At 62.6% G+C, this 15,348-nt stretch overlaps 3 protein-coding genes across 8 annotated transcripts in view; 1 reads left to right on the top strand and 2 right to left on the bottom strand.

Annotated features, from left to right (window-relative positions):
• The window catches only part of ATP6V0D1 (ATPase H+ transporting V0 subunit d1), a 35,711-nt gene extending 32,291 nt beyond the window's left edge, over positions 1-3,420 (bottom strand). Inside the window, exon 1 of the mRNA XM_075433656.1 lies at positions 3,229-3,420. Coding sequence (XP_075289771.1) covers positions 3,229-3,358 — 130 coding nt within the window. The 5' untranslated portion in view covers positions 3,359-3,420. The remainder of the gene's footprint in view (positions 1-3,228) is intronic.
• A 1,110-nt stretch (positions 3,421-4,530) lies between these two features.
• Positions 4,531-5,951, bottom strand: AGRP (agouti related neuropeptide). Its single transcript, XM_075433767.1, has 3 exons — positions 5,767-5,951; positions 5,392-5,486; positions 4,531-4,775 (listed from the first exon to the last, which is right to left on the bottom strand). The coding sequence occupies exons 1-3, from the start codon at positions 5,933-5,935 to the stop codon at positions 4,584-4,586; spliced, it is 456 nt and encodes a 151-aa protein (XP_075289882.1). The 5' UTR covers positions 5,936-5,951; the 3' UTR covers positions 4,531-4,583.
• On the top strand, positions 5,819-14,424 carry LOC142362866 (SNF-related serine/threonine-protein kinase-like). Of its 6 annotated transcripts, none has more exons than XM_075433763.1 (6): positions 5,819-7,178; positions 10,253-10,878; positions 12,178-12,319; positions 12,475-12,687; positions 12,779-12,916; positions 13,043-14,424. In XM_075433763.1, exons 2-6 carry the CDS (start codon positions 10,290-10,292, stop codon positions 13,905-13,907), a joined length of 1,947 nt encoding a protein of 648 aa, XP_075289878.1. In that variant the 5' UTR covers positions 5,819-7,178; positions 10,253-10,289; the 3' UTR covers positions 13,908-14,424. The 6 variants fall into 6 exon arrangements, with proteins under 6 accessions (XP_075289878.1, XP_075289876.1, XP_075289881.1 ...); XM_075433761.1 differs by lacking the exon at positions 5,819-7,178 and adding an exon at positions 9,509-9,556; XM_075433766.1 differs by lacking the exon at positions 5,819-7,178 and adding an exon at positions 9,512-9,556 and having other exon boundaries at positions 10,256-10,878.
• Positions 14,425-15,348: the final 924 nt, after the last annotated feature.

Raw genomic sequence — 15,348 nt, 5'->3', positions numbered from 1 at the left:
TGCATGGACAGAAGCACTAGCACCCACAGAGAGGTGGTGGTGGAAACACGCAGCCTCTGGAAAGCCTCTCCTAACAGAGGCCCACACGAACAAGCTTGAACCAACTACCTGTCACTTCTCAGCTGGACGTTTCACAGCCTCGTTACCCAACTAGAAGGCGACACCTCCTGCTGCTGGATTTCACCATACCAATCACCTTTATAACACTGGCAGGTCAGAAGGAAATCTGCTTCCTACACTGTTGCTGTGGAAGCAAAAGGAAAATCAGCAACAGGAGGCTCACAAACACTGACTTCAAGGTAAAGAAACTCCTGTTTCTAAAGAAGATGCTTTTATGGACTTCCCAGGCTCCATACGCTTTTTCCAGCATGGAGCACTGCAGATCAACAGTAAAGCCTGCCAATAACCTACATTCCAGTCCCAGGCTGAACTCTGCTTCCTAAAAGCGGCACCGCTATCCAACTGCATCAACAGCTTTTTATTCCCCAGAGACGGTACCAGACATCGAACAGCCTACTCCAGCTTTCAGGAGCCGGAGATGGCTCGCCATCCTTTTGACAGAAGAAATCCATGCAACTCACAAGTTTGGTTATCCAAGACAGATTCCACTCAAGAACAGACCCATGCTCACACCACTGGAGCAGAGGAAAGCAGCTACAACTCCTTCACTGACACCTTGTGTCAGAAGCAGGAATTGGCTACAACAGAGCGGACCAAGCAGGTGCCAAGTGATATCCAGCACAGGTGTACAGCACACGAGGACCTCTGGCTGAGAAACAACCACAGCACCAGGACTTCTGGAGCTGAAAGAAGGGATTAAACATATTATTGCCGAGGGTTTCAAGAGAAAGCTTAAGTCAAAACAGCTCGCACACCCTCCCCTCAATCCTGGTCTTGGTTTCTTGCTGCGCTTCTTCAAGTCAGCTGAGCCTGTTTGACCACAGAGGGCCTATTTGGTTCTCTACTTCTGACTCATCAAGAAGCAAGAGCTTAAATTCACTTACTTTGTGACCAGACAAGCAGAGACAACAGAGGATCACCCAGAAAAGCATGATCTCCTCCTTTTGGCAGCACCAAGCTAGTCCTGAAGCAAAGAAGTCACCTTCTTTGTGCTTCTAGACCCCAATCCAAGCACACAAGAGGGAGCAGCATTTCAGAGCTGGAAGCCCAGCATCCTCCAAGCAACGTAAGTACCAGTGACCAGCCAGATACCAGATTCCCAGGTCCTTCAGGATTTCTCCGTGGCCAAGGCGATCATGTGCTCCAGGACTGGGACGGACTGCAGAGCCAGACTTGCACGCAAGAGGCAGCAGCGAAGACAAAACAAAAACGGTGGAGAAGAACATACAAGTATTTTACATCCAAGTACTTATTTTGGCTGTAATAAGCTAGCCACTGCCTGGATTTAGTGCAGAGAAGCATCTGGGAGAGAAAGAATGCACGTTAGAAGTCTGTGGATCACAGAAAACAGGTACTGCAATGGGAAAATCAGAACTAAAGGGACAGAGGAAAGAAATGGTCTGACCACCGACCTATATAAGCGACCAAGAGCAATGACCCTTTGAAGGAAAAACCCTCTACAAGAGCACACTAGACAGGGGCACACGAAAGCCCAGTGGAGAAGAAACAAGATTGGCAGTGAACTTGCAACAGCCTTCAGGCTCTGAATGAAGCTTGACAAGAAGCACAGCAGCAGCAGCCACCAGAGAGCTGTCAGGGACGGGGCAGTAACGATACCAAGACAAACATATGGGAACTCCACACTAACTCATTCCAAATGCAGGAAACACTGCTCCAAGGGAGAGCTGAGTTTATGCAACTCTGTTCAGCAGGCGAGGAAGGGAGAAAAAAGAGACACTGTAAGTACAGAAAGACCCCAAAGAGGAAGTTATCTGCAGGGAAGGTGATAAAGCAATAGTTTAGAGCACACAGAGTTCTGACTAGCAAGGGAATACCTCCTACCATCCTCTTTCAGGCCCTGGGCTCCACAGCAAAAACAACAGAGACCGCTGCGAGCAGAGGCCTACAAAAAGTCTAGCTGAAAAGGGGCTTCTGTCCTAAGTAAAAATACCCTGGGTATTTTTAAGGTAGAGACTGAGGCACATCACAGCACTCTGTTCCCGTTCTGTTGTTTAACATTTGAGCGAGAAGCTCTAGGTATCTCGCACCCAGGGTTTGGCTGGCGAAGGATCCCTCCAGATAGTCAATATTAATTTCAATCGCTCAGCAATGATCATCATGATAAAGCTGATGCTTAACTAGCTTTTTTAGCAGAAAGAAAGATCCAATAATTGTAGTTCCATCGCCCAAAACAGCTGACATCTCCGGATGCATCTCTTTCTAGCCTATTTCAATAGATACCTTGTTTTTAACCTCGTGATTTGTGATCCAGGTTCTAGACACCGACAAGTGAAAACTGTTAACAGGTCACTGATACAGAGGAACAGTTTAGCACTGACTCATTAAGATGATGAGCTGACCAGAGGTGACGAGTATCGCAGAGCAAAACTTTCTCAGCTCTCCAGGTTTGTACACGCCGATCTAGAAATAAAGACGATGGCTGGAAGTCAGCATTAGCCACGAAAGAGAAATCAGGATTACAGGCAAAGGGTAACTCACCGGTGAATTTACTAAGATCCGCAACAGACTTTTTTCGCCAGCAATCCTTCAATAACAGCACGTATTTTCCTAGATGACCCGATCTCCTCAAAAATTGATCATGGGTATCAGGGATTAAGTTAGATCACCCCAATAACGTTACTTCTAGCCTTAAAAAGGTTTCCTGTGCTGCCTGCTGCTTAGGAAGCAAAAGGACAAAACCAGACTCGCCAGCAGAGCCTGACAAACCCGCCAGGCTCCCAACACCTGCACCACGGCTATACGGCCCCCTCAAGAAAGCCACTGGGAGCCGAAGCTTCCTTAAACCGCCGTATCAGCTGCCGCAATCACAAGACCGGGCTGACCGGGAAACTGAGTCAGCTGAGCTCGGAGAGGGGGGGAAGGGAAGGACCAAGCGCCTGCTCAGCCAAGGGGTGCGGATGGGACAGCGCCTCAAAAACGCCGCTGTCAGACCTTTCCCCCACCGCCACGGAACCCCTCGCCTCCCCACCGGCCCTCCGACCTCACACCAGCCCCATTTTCTCCTCAGCGCGGCGGCCGGGCCTTCCCCTCGGTACCGGGGATGGGAGGGTGAAGACCCGCCCACCTCGGAGCCCCGCCGCCACTCACCCTCCAAGCTCTCACACTGCACCAGGTTCACGTAGTCGCCTTGCCGGAGCACCCCGGCCTTAAAACCGCGCACCAGCCCTTCCAGGTAACCGTTATCCACGTTAAAATACAGCTCGGGAAAACACGACATGGCGGCCGGCGTCCAGACGGGCGAACGGCCTCCGCCGCCTCACGTGACCGTGCGTGCGTGCGTGCGTGTGTGGCCCCGCCCCTTTCCCAGCAGGCAGTGCGAGGGTGGGAAGCACCTGAGGAGATGGCGGAGGGGAAGCGGATGGCGGCGGTCGGTAGATGCGGGGACGGCGGTCCTGGGCCGCGCTGCTCTGTGAGGCCTCCTGCATCCCCGTGGAGCGGGTTGAGGCCTCCCCCAGTTCCTCACCCAGCGCTAGGCCTGGCGTTCGCGTCAGGCACCCGTCTGTGGGTTTCTTAGGGCTTTTCACCGCCTCCATGGACACGTTTTACCCCACTCCCCGGTTGCGTCTGGTGGATACGGGTTAGTGGTGGAGGAGATGACGCTGTCTGCGTCCCTACTGCAGGTACCCCCTTGGTGACCGATTCCTTGAGGAGTCAAGCCCCCAGCGCAGCTGATGTCTCGCCTGAGAGACCCCTCATCTGCACAGGAAGGGCCCTGCAGGAGCTGCTTTGGGAGGAAAAAAAAAGAAAAAAAAACCCAAAATGTCATTTTGTTTGATGTGGAGGTGCCCTGGACTCTTAGCTTTGTGGACACGGCACCCTTCCCTTGCTGCTACCTCCTTGGTGACTGATTCATTGAGGACTAAAGCCCCCAGCACAGATGACATCTCACCTCCCTGGACACCCCTCCTCCTGAGAGACACCTCATCTACCCAGGAAGGGCCCTGCAGGAGCTGCTTTGGGGGGAGAAAAAAGAAAAAAAACCCCAAAATGTCATTTTGTTTGATGTGGAGGTGCCCTGGACTCTTAGCTTTGTGGACACGGCACCCTTCCCTTGCTGCTACCTCCTTGGTGACTGATTCATTGAGGAGTAAAGCCCCCAGCACAGATGACATCTCACCTCCCTGGACACCCCTCCTCCTGAGAGACACCTCATCTACCCAGGAAGGGCCCTGCAGGAGCTGCTTTGGGGGGAGAAAAAAGAAAAAAAACCCCAAAATGTCATTTTGTTTGAGGTGGAGGTGCCCTGGACTCTTGGCTTTGTGGACACGGCGCCCACCCCAGTGCCCTCACCTTGCTGCTACCCATCCCCCCTGAGATCGCAAGCGAACACGGTGAACCGTTCCCGCTCAGCAATGGCTTTTGCTAACGGCTGGTTTATTAGACCTGGAGGAGGAGGAGATGGCACGCATGGGTGAGGAGCCAGCAGCCCCGCGGCATGGGCGCTAGTTCTTGCCGCAGGGGAAACTGGTGCTGATTTTCCTGCAGTAGCAAAAAGCGTTGAAGAAGCGGCAGTAGCAGGTGGCGCAGGGGTCACAGCAGGGGACCTGCTGCCCGAGGCAGGACTCCAGGAGCCGGACGCAGCGGCGGGGGGAGCGCTCTTCTCGGCCCGCAGCTTGCAGTTCTGTGGACGATGCCTGCCGGAGAGAGGCGGAGGAAGAGGAGGGAAAGAGTCGTTGCTGGACCACCACGCAAGCAATAAAAGAACTGCGTGGGAGAGAGACAAGAGTGGCTGCTGAAACCTGCCGCTGCCAGCAGCGTGGAGCTCTGTCATGCTCAGCTCTGGGCTCAGTCTGTTGGAAAGCACTGCTGAGCCCCGTGGGCTGTGGGTGGGCATTGCTGCCTCTTCCACCGGGTCTCAAGGCCTTTACATGCACGTTTATTTTGAAGCACAGCCTCAACTTTAGCGGAGGGTGCCGTGCCTTCCGCCCGAACAGAGGTACCACATCTGAGCCAGGCAAGACACGGCACTGCCTGGCGAGCTCCTGCTCTGTGGAAGCTTCCTGGGCTGCACTTGAGGTTCGTTAATTACCTGGACACAAGAGCGCAGGCTTGGACCACCCTCCTTTGAGTGCTGGAGCCCCTTGCAGCTCTGAGCAGCTCTGGCTGCTCTGACAAGCGGATGCTCCCTTCGCTGGCAGCGCCACGTTGGGCTCCAAATCGCCCCTGGCCTCAGGGGCATGGAGAAGGCTGCTGTGGCCCCAGGCCGCCCCATGCTTTGGGGTGTCTGCAAGAAGGCTCGGGGAGCGTTACCTGCGGTTCCATCACACCGTCTCTCTGCACGAGGTCACCGTTGGCTTCTTGGACCTCGAGGGCCATCTGCTCAAACCCCAGCCTGGGGAGAACTCCTGCGAGATACAGAGAGGTTGGGCAGGGAGGCTGCTGGGGGGTACGCTCTGATTCTGCTCCCCGTGCTTGTGTGTGTACCCCCCCCAAAAAAAAGACCTGCACTCGCCACGGGCTGCCAGGCTGCTCTCAGTAGCCGGGAACAGGAGAAGCTGTGCTGCTTTAGGGGGTTCTGAACCCAGGCATGGTGTCCCCATCTCTATTTTGGGGGCCCCGGACACGCCAGCAAGCAGCTGGTGGGGGGCAGCGGGAGGACGGGGGAGGGGGGGCTGCAGGACTCACCTGCCGGCTCCGCAGATGCCTCCTTGACTTTCCGTAGCAGGCTGGAGTAGCGGGCTCTGTCCATCCCCTCCAGCCTGCCGCTCGCCTTGGGCAGGTGGCCGAGGTCAGCGGTGAGGATGGCCTGGATCCCCTGCAGCAGCCCGCAGCACAGCAGCAACACGTTCAGCATGGTCCTGGGGGACAACCTGCGCGGAGGGGTCCCAGCCAGCGTCAGCCCCCCCCGACTGGCAGCCCACCCTACCTCCACTGCACTGCGTCGGCGAGGGGCAGCCCCTGCCAGCACAGCCACCGCACCGGGCTGGTTGTTCCTTTGGACTTTAGAGCCTTTCTTGGGCCACCGCACGCCTGGGAGCTTCACGTGGACCCTCCAGAGCTAGCGCTGGTGCCGTGGGGCACCCCACGTACGGGCACGTTCATGATCTCACCACGGAGCAGGGTGAGTGGCAGAAGGTGGACTGAGACTTGAGCTTTTCGGCAGCGGTTCAGGGTCTCCCTGCCCCACGCACAGCCTTCAGACCCTGCCAGACCACCGCGGTGCTGTGTGTTCACTGCCTGCGTGCACACAGGATGTGGCCGAAACACCCAGCTCAGCTCCTGCCGGGCTCTGCGCTCGCTAGCTTCAAAGACCAGAAGCTGCATCTGGGCTTGGGCATACGACCAGCTTGCGGACAACAGCCTGCACTAGGATCTCACGAGGTCCCCAAGTGCCACCACAGAGGCAGCCGTGTCCCCGCCAGCAGCTCCAGCCCGTGCCCTTTTCCACAGCTCATGGCCCAGTGCCTCCCTGGTTCTCGCCCAGCTCCTCCGCAACGCCTCCCTCTCCCAGTCCCGCTTTCTGCCCTGCTTCGAGCCGCCAGCCCCCGAGCCACGTTTCCATGCCCGGCCTTACAGGCAGCTTTGCAACATCGCACGTGGGAGCCCAGGGAAGGGGCAGGAGCGACGCTGCATGGCTGAAACACGAGAGACCTCCTGCAGATTGCAGCCGGAGCAGCCGCCAGAGAAATCTCCCCAGAAGTTCCTGGGAAGTCCCGAACTGCTTTGCTACAGCTCCTTTTGCAACCAGACCGCAGGGTTTGGGCACAGTAAACAAACACGGGGCTTTGAGAAGATGAAGTATGATACGGAGGCTGGCAGAGAGCAGGCACAGACGTGGTTTTGCTGAAGACCACAGCACTGGGCTGGATGCCATGGCCGAGGCCCTCGCAGGGGGCTCCAGCCCCTCCGTGCCGCCCGGTTACCTGAAAAACCCTGCTGGCACTCGGCTGCACGGCTTCTGTGCGGGAAGCGTTGGGACGCAAAGGCCCCTCTGCCTGGGACACGGGCACCATCATCAGGAGATGTCCCCCGGGTTGGACCGGCTTGCTGCCCGCTCCCTGCTCGTGGGGGGATCCCGCGGAGGGAGGAAGGTGAAGGTGAAGCCATAAGGCTGAGAAGAGGGCGAGGCTGGGCTGGAGGGGGCTCAGGGGGGACGGGAACAATGCTGGGCACAGCTCGGGGGTGGACTGGGTGAGCTGGGCTGGGGGACAGCGGAGGCTGCAGGGTCGGGCTGCGGGCTTTGGGGGGCTGAAAGCCCTGAAAACCAGGGACGGTCTTAGGGAACCAAAGAAAAGGGGCCGGGAGGGGGACCCCCGAGTCGCTGCTGGCAGGTGAGTCCCATGAAACCCTGCTTTGGCAGCCCTGGCTCTGGCAGCCCAGAGCGGTGCCGGCCCCTCTTCACCTCCCCATCCCCACAAAACCACCCAGCTCTGTGCCAGGAGAGGCCCCTCCACGCCGTGGGGAGCCCTACGGCCGTGGGTATCGCACCCCAAATGCCCCCAGACCCTTCCCGTTGTAAGCACTGACCTCTCCGGGCGGAGAGGGGGTTTGCTGCTCGCTGCTGCGCCGAGCTCGCTGGGAGCACCGCTGCCGCTCGCTGCCTCGATGCCTTCCTCTCCACATGCTTACGGGAATTTATATCGGCTTTCTCTTAATTAAGTGCTGCAGCCACATGACTCCGCTAACTACCGGGTAGGTGGGCTTCTCTGGAAACCGGGCTTTGTCTGGACGGAGAGGCAGCCCCCAGGGCGACATGCGGGAGGGGGGCTCCTTCCCTGCGCCCCGCATGGCTGCGGGGAGGAACAGATCCCCACTGGCCCCACACACAAAGTTTCTTGGGAGCGATGCCCACCGCCCTTCCAGGCCGCTTCCCTTTCCAGCCGTGCCCAAATGGCGCCGAGGCTGAGCCGGAGGACGTCTCCCAGTTCACGGCTAGAGAAATACCAGGGCTCTTCTCCCAACGCACGCTGAGCTCTCCACCGGCTTTCCAAGGGAATATTGCCCCCCACCCCCCAGCTCCCAGCAGGCAGCTTGGGTGCAGTGCCCAGCACCCCGTCAGCAGCAGGACCCGACCCCGACATGCACAGGCCTGGCACGCAGAGGAGCCAGGGCCGGGTCAGCCCGACGAGGCCGTGGTGGGAGATGCCGCTCATGGGGTCTCTGCAGTCACCTCCCGAACCGTTCAGGAGATCTGAAACCTCGGGAAAGGATTCCATTCGAACCCCCTGAGACACACCCAGGGTGGCAAACTGCCCGAGCACCCGGTGTCCCCGGGGCTGCCAGCTTCTCCGCTTCCCCGCCAGCATCTCCCTCTGCAGACTGCTCGCTCGCGGGTCGCCGGCTTGCCAAGGCTCCTTTCGGCAACACCCGGGCCCTTGGGTGGCTTCAGCCCTGCGAGGAAACGGGGGGATGAGACATGGGAGGGGTTCACTGGGCTGTGATGGACCCCGCAAGGGAGGCTGACAGCCCTGCGTGACCAGTGAGGACCCCCCAAGGCCCCCCAGCATGTCCCCAGCAGAGCGTGAGCCACTGCTCCGGGCAGCTCTGCCCCCCACGCACCCCAGCCCAGTGCCTGCTGCACCCGAGGGCTGGGCTGGCTCGGAGGGGCCGGGGGGGCCGGCGAAGGGCTCATCTTCTGTGCCCTTTCTCCGGCTGCACCCGGCCGGCTCCCCCAACGCACAGCGCCCGCCCGGGACCCCCCTGCGCAGCCTCCTGCACCCCGCGTCCCCGGGTAAGGACTCATCCTGGCAGGTTTGGCAGCCCCCGTCTTCCCAGTCCCATTCCCGAAGCCCGAGTGGGTGCCGAGTGCCCCATCCAGCCCTGTTCCTCCCGGCTCCTCCGTCCCCAGCCCAGGGTGACGGGGTCCCCATCCCCGCTGCCCCCGGCTGACGCTGGTCCCCTCGGCCCGGCTCATTAGGGCCGGTTTGCAGGCGGCGAGGCGGTGGGCCGAGGCCTTCTGGGAAGGCATTAGCGCTAACGAGAGCGGCCGCGCTGAGAGCTTTTTTAATCCGTGGGAGCAACGTCTGCTTAGCGCGCGTCCCTGCGGCCGGTAACGAGCTAAATGAGGCGGCCGGCCGCTCGCCGGGCCGCTTCCAGGAAAACCGGGGAGACGGGGGCTGTGCCCCCCCCCCCCCCCGGCTCGGTGCTGCAGGCGGGAGGCCCAAGGAGGACCCCCGGCCCGGGGGGAGTCTGGCTCCTTTTTCCTGGAAGAGCGGGTGGCTCTTTTCTTTATTATTATAATTTATTGATATTATAAATTTAGCTCGTTACCGGCCCTCGTCAGCGCTAACGCCAGCCCGGTCCCTGGGCCCGGCCGGAGGCTGCCCGCGGGAGGTGCGATGAGCATCGCCCCGGCCTCAGCCCCGCCGGCCGCCGCGCCGGGCCCTTTAAGGCGCGAGCCCGGAGCAGCCCTGACGTCAGCGGGGCGGGCGCGCCCGGGCAGCCGCAGCCCCGGCGGCCCCAGCTCCGGAGCCCGGTGAGCGCGGGGGGGCCGGGGTCTTGGGGACCGGGGGGGGGGATTGGGGTGCCCAGGGTGCTGGGGGGTGGAGGGGAGGGGGTTGGGGTGCCTGGGGTGCTGGGGACCTGGAGGTGGGGGTGCCTGGGGTGATGGAGGTGGGGGTGTTGGGGTGTCCAAGGTGCTGGAGGTGGGGGTATCACGGTGCCCAGGGTGCTGCTGACCTGGAGGTGAGGGTATTGGGGTGCCCATGGTGCTGGTGACCTGGAGGTGAGGGTATTGGGGTGCCCAGGGTGCTGGTGTGCTCGAGTGCTGGGGACCTGGAAGTGGGGGTATTGGGGTGCCCAGGGTGCTGGGGACCTGGAGGTGGGGATATTGGGGTGTCTGGAGTGCTGGGGACCTGGAAGTGGGGGTATTGGGGTGCCCAGGGTGCTGGAGACCTGGAGGTGGGGGTATTGGGGTGCCTGGAGTGCTGGGGACCTGGAGGTGAGGATATTGGGGTGCCCAGGGTTCTGGGGTGCTGGGGACCTGGAGGTGGGGGTATCGGGATGTTCAGGGTGCTGGGAACTGCAGGTGAGGGTGCTCAGGGTGCTGGGAACTTCAATGTCCTGGGGTTCCTGGTACCCAACATGGGGGGGGGGGGTAGGGAGGGGGCCGTGGTGTTCAGGGGTGCCCTGTCCCCCACCCCGCCTTGCTCAGCAGCTCCCATCCCCCCAGAAGCACCCGATGCCCATCCCCGCCTGACGCCGCCGCCATGGCCGGGGCGCAGGGCTGCTGCGAGGGGAAGATTGCGGGGCTGTACGACCTGGAGCGCACGCTGGGCAAGGGCCACTTCGCGGTGGTGAAGCTGGCGCGGCACGTCTTCACTGGGCAGCGGGTGGCCGTCAAGGTGATCGACAAGAGCAAACTGGCAGGGGACGCAGCGGGGCAGCTCCTGCAAGAGGTGCGCTGCATGAAGCTGGTCCAGCACCCCAACGTGGTGCGCCTCTATGAGGTCATCGACACCCACGCCAAGCTCTACCTCATCCTGGAGCTGGGCGACGGCGGGGACATGTTCGACCACATCATGCGGCACGAGGGTGGGCTGGCCGAGGCGCGGGCCAAGCACTACTTCGCCCAGATCGTCCATGCCATCTCCTACTGCCACAAGCTCCACGTGGTGCACCGTGACCTCAAGCCTGAGAACGTGGTCTTCTTCCAGGAGCAGGGGGTGGTCAAGCTCACCGACTTCGGCTTCAGCAACCGCTTCCAGCCCGGCAAGATGCTCACCACCAGCTGCGGCTCGCTGGCCTACTCGGCGCCCGAGATCCTGCTCGGGGATGAGTACGACGCCCCGGCTGTCGGTAAGGGCTGGACGGGCCCCCCGCGTGTCCCCTGCGCAGCGCGCGGGGAGGAGTCCCCTCCCTTGGGTGCTCGGCTGCTCAGCCCTGCCCTGGCAGAGGGCTCTCGTCCCTGTGGTGACCGTCCCTGCGCCCGTCGAGGTCCTGCGGAGCCGTGGGTCGTGCCAGGGGAAAAGCCCAAGCAGGCTGCAAGCCTGGCACGGCGTCTGCCGGAGGCAGCACGAGGGTGCAGCTGCCGTAGCGGTGGTTTTTTTGGGGGGGGGTGCGATGCCGGAAGGAAACCTGCTCGGGATGCTGGTGTTTGGGCGGAGGAGCTCCGAAAGTTTCCTTTGCTCCGTCCCCACCCTGCAAACCGCTTCCTCTCCGCGGCTCCCAGCGCCCTTCCTCTCCTGGCTGGGGTGCAGGGAGCCCGTCCCGGGGTGCAGGGAGCCGGGCTGGGGGCACCGAGAGAGGCTCTGTGGGGACAGAGGGGATGTGGGAGGGAAGCGGGACCGGAGCCAGCTCCGCTGGAATTTGGGGCAGCAGGATTTAGCAAAACAAAACACAAGCCCTTAAAGGAAAAACGCCCAGCGTCGGCTCGGGGAAAGGCGGCTCTGGAGTTGCAAACAGGGATGGTTTGTGGAGGTGGCAGAAAAATCAGCTGGTGGCTCTGCAGAGGGAAAGGAAGGGAGAAGAGTGGCGCAGACCAGAAATTTTCAGATGCAGGCACTTGACTGAAGAAGCTGAAGGTGTTAACGGAGAGCCCCGGGGCGTGCTTGGCATCCTACAGAGAGTTTAGGTACTGGTCGGGAGAAGCAGGTGAAGATGCTGCTGGCTCCATCCCTAGGGAAGGGCAGCGATCCCACTCTGGTCGGCGCTGTGTCCCCATCCCATCGCTGTGGTGTCCCCTCCGGCACAGCCCAGTGCCAGGATGGTTGTGGCGGGGTCTGTTTGGGAACTGGAAAGCTGAGTAACGACATGAAATGGTGACCTGGAGGGGGGACAGAGCTTGGGGCTGGCCTCTGCATCCCCACCTGGGAATGGGGGTAGCACCCCAGCTGCTTTGGTGAAGCCCCTTGAGACCCGCGTGGCTGTGGGGATGGGGAAGGTCCTTCCCTGCCTCAGTGGGGCTGCGGTCCCCCAGTCCGTGGGGCAGGATCTGGGAGCCGTTACCTCCAAGGAGCATCCCAGTGAGCACTGGTCTCTGCTGGATCAGCGCTGGGGGCTGGAGGAGTGCCACCCCCCCCCCCCAGGATCCCTGGGGTCCGGGCTCTCTCCTGGGCCGCAGTGGGCGCGACCTGACCTGCTGCTGCTTCTTGCCAGACATCTGGAGCCTGGGGGTCATCCTCTACATGCTGGTGTGCGGCCAGCCCCCGTTCCAGGAGGCCAATGACAGCGAGACCCTCACCATGATCATGGACTGCCGCTACACCGTCCCCCCGCACGTCTCGGCAGAGTGCGCCGAGTAAGCACCTCTCCCCCCGCACCCCGACTCGCTGCCCCCAGGGTGTGGGTGCCCCGTCCCTGGGAGCTGAGGTGGGAAAGCGGCGTCAAGCTGCGGCGTTTGGGGTCGGCGTGGCCGCGGCAGGGTTGCAGCCTCACGCCCCCTCTCCCTGTCAGTCTCATCTCCAGGATGCTGCAGCGCGAGCCGAAGCAGCGAGCCTCCCTGGAGCAGATCGAGGGCCACGCGTGGCTGCGGGGCGTGGACCCGTCCCCCGCCAGCCGTTGCCTGCTGCCCCTCACCTCCCACAAGCGCGTGTCTGAGGAGGAGCACGAGATCATCCTCCAGGCCATGACTTGCGGCAACATCGCCGACCGGGACGCCATCCAGGAGTGGGTGATGGGGCGGGGCGCCGAGGCGGGCTCCGGGGGTCCCTCCGAGCGCGCTGACGTGGGCCCCTCTGTCCCCCTGGGTCCTGCGCAGGGCACTGGAGGCCGACCGCTACAACCACATCACGGCCACGTATTTCTTGCTGGCGGAGAGGATGCTGCGGGAGAAGCAGGAGAAGCAGGGCCACCGCCTCAGCCTCGTCTACAACCTGGCCAAGGAGGTGCAGAGCAGGTGAACCCCCCCCCCCCCTTGCTGCCCCCCATCCCCCCCTGCCACCCCACTTCCCCGTCGCCTTCCTCCTGCAGCCCTCGCGATGCCCAGCTGGGTGCTGACGCCTCCGTCCCTCTCCTTTCTCAGGACCGACTTATCGGACACGTTCAGCCCTGTGGGCAGCGCCGGTGGCCTCTTGCCCTTCACGGAGGTGCCAGGCGGCCTCGCTGCTGGCTCCCGGCTGCCCCCCCTGCCCCCTGGAGGGGACATTGGTGGCCGGCAGCCCCCCAGGACCCTGCTGAAGGTCCCCGCCTTTGACACCACCATCACCAAGAGCACCCCGGCCCTGCAGCAGATCTGCGAGGAGGAGGAGGAGGAGGAGGAGGAAGAGGAGGGGAGGCCCAGCGCCGTGGAGAGGAAGAGCAGCTCGCTGAACCAGGAGCAGATGCGAGCCTTCCTGCGAGCCTGCCGCCTGCCCGGCCGCGGGGAGGTGTGGGGGCCGGGGGCTGAGCTGGGGGGCCGGGGCAGGCACCCGGGGGCGGCCTGGGCTGGGAAGGGAGCAAGCGGGGGCCAGGGTCCCACAGCGATGCGGGGGCACGGAGCCAAGCCCCCCAGGAGGGAGGAGGCTGGGGAGCTCGGGGGCTCCCCAGCGGAGCCCCCCGGGGAGAGGGCAGCCACCCTGTCCCCCCAGAGTGGCTCTGCTGGAGTCCCCGAGGCGTGCGGGGCAGCAACGGTCCCTGCCGCCCTCCCGGGCCCCATGGACACCTCTCCGGGGCCCGGGTCACCCGCCAGCCCAGCCCGGCAGCCGGGGGACAGCTTGGGCGTGGGGGGCACTGAGGGGGGTGCAGAGAGCATGCTCAAGCTGGACCCGGGGAAGGGCAAGGGGGGCAGCCTGCGGGCCAGGCTTCTGCAGTTCCCGCTCTGCGAGAAGGCCCTGGCCTTCAGGCTGCGGCCGGGCTCCAAGGAGAGCCTGCTGTCCCTGGGGCAGTTCAACTGCTGCCATGTTGTCTGAGACCCAGGCGAGGGTCCCGTGCCCACCCCGGCCGGGCTGCCACAGACCCCCGTGACGGGGAAGGCGGGATGGGGGGCTGCCCTGCACCGGCCGCCGCGTCCCAATCTCCCCCCGAGCTTGGATGGACCATGACACGTTTTTTTTAACGACTAGAAATAATTTTTTTAAATAGTCTATTTTAATGTAATTAAATAGAGATTGCTATATCCCTCCCCAGGGCCAGGCTGTCCTGCCCGGGGAGCAACCGCTCGCCTGCCTGCAGCCCCCCCGCCGCCGCCATCCCCCCAGCCGGGGCCAGGCGCAGCCCTGCCCACAGCTGCCCGTGACCTGCCGCCGGCCCCCAGCCTCCCCCCGCAGATTCAGCTCCCTATTTATTATCTCTTTGTTTTCTTGCTGGCAAGAAATGAATGACGACCGCGGCGTGGGCCGGAGCTCGGCCCCGAGCTGCGCGGCGCGTGCCGGAGGGATCGGAGAGCCTCTGGGAAGCAAAGTTCGTTGGGCCAATAAAATAAGCTGGTGGGTCGATGCGAGTGCTGCGCACGTCTTGTTGCCAAACCTCCCCCCATCGTCCTCTGGCCCCCAGCCCTGGCCGGGGCAGCAGGGCTGGCTGCCCGGGAGCCACTGCCTGGGCTGGGGGCGGTGGGCTTTGCCTGCCCGGCGTTGGTTGGGCCGCTTCCAGCCCCCAGCCGTGTCCCCATCCCTGCGGAGGGGGCACTGGCCACAGCCCCGTCACAGGGGGCAGGTTGGGGAGCGCGGGGTCTGGCTGCGGCTCAGCCTCAAGGCCCCGAAGGGGGTTTCTGGGGGGACGTGAGGACGGGGATGGGGGACACCCAAAGGTGCAAGCAAGGAGGGCCCGGGGCACGCCAAGAGCAGGGCGCACCTTCAGCTGCAGCTGCCCTCGGCCCCGGGGCTGCCCCTCAGTAGCCCTGCAGCCCCTAACTCGGGGGTGGGGGCCACAGGCCGTCCCCGAGCCCGCAGTTCCCTTCTCCAACCCTGCAGGGTCCCTCTCTGAGCCCCCAGTTCCCATTTCCAACCCTGCTGGGTCCCTCTCTGAGCCCCCAGTTCCCGTCTCCAGCCCTGCGGGGTCCCTCGCTGCGGGGCTGGAAGAGGGAAGTGGTGCCGGGCGGGTGTCCGGTGGGCTGCGGCCGGCCCTGGAACGGTCCCCGGGGGGGTGACGGTGTGGAAAAGAGAGGGGTCGTGGGGTACCCGCGGGCTCCTGAAGAGCAACGCCTCCGGTGGAGCGGGGGCTCGAACCAGCGAGCCTCGGGTCTAAAGTCTGATGCGCTCCCGGCTGAGTTACCGGGGGGGGGTGCAGTGGTCTGCATGGGGCCGAGCCCCGGGGACGGCGGAGACAGCGGAGCCTCCTCCGGCACTAGGACCCGGCTGCGCTCCCCGCCCCGCTCCTTTCCGCCCCTGCGCGGCCGCCGTAGCCCCGCCCCCA

The sequence above is a fragment of the Opisthocomus hoazin genome, chromosome 12 (genome assembly GCF_030867145.1).
Source record: "Opisthocomus hoazin isolate bOpiHoa1 chromosome 12, bOpiHoa1.hap1, whole genome shotgun sequence".
NCBI classification, from domain to species: domain Eukaryota; kingdom Metazoa; phylum Chordata; class Aves; order Opisthocomiformes; family Opisthocomidae; genus Opisthocomus; species Opisthocomus hoazin.
This window is presented reverse-complemented; position numbering and strand designations above follow the sequence as displayed.

Coding starts and splice junctions, on each gene's coding strand:
- AGRP (XM_075433767.1), bottom strand. CDS start 5,935: ATGCTGAACGTGTTGCTGCTGTGCTGCGGGCTGCTGCAGGGGATCCAG. Junction 5,487..5,766: donor GGCATCTGCGGAGCCGGCAG/GTGAGTCCTGCA, acceptor TGTATCTCGCAG/GAGTTCTCCCCAGGCTGGGG. Junction 4,776..5,391: donor ACGGTGTGATGGAACCGCAG/GTAACGCTCCCC, acceptor TCTCTCCGGCAG/GCATCGTCCACAGAACTGCA.
- LOC142362866 (XM_075433763.1), top strand. CDS start 10,290: ATGGCCGGGGCGCAGGGCTGCTGCGAGGGGAAGATTGCGGGGCTGTAC. Junction 12,320..12,474: donor GTCTCGGCAGAGTGCGCCGA/GTAAGCACCTCT, acceptor TCTCCCTGTCAG/TCTCATCTCCAGGATGCTGC. Junction 12,688..12,778: donor GACCGGGACGCCATCCAGGA/GTGGGTGATGGG, acceptor GGTCCTGCGCAG/GGCACTGGAGGCCGACCGCT.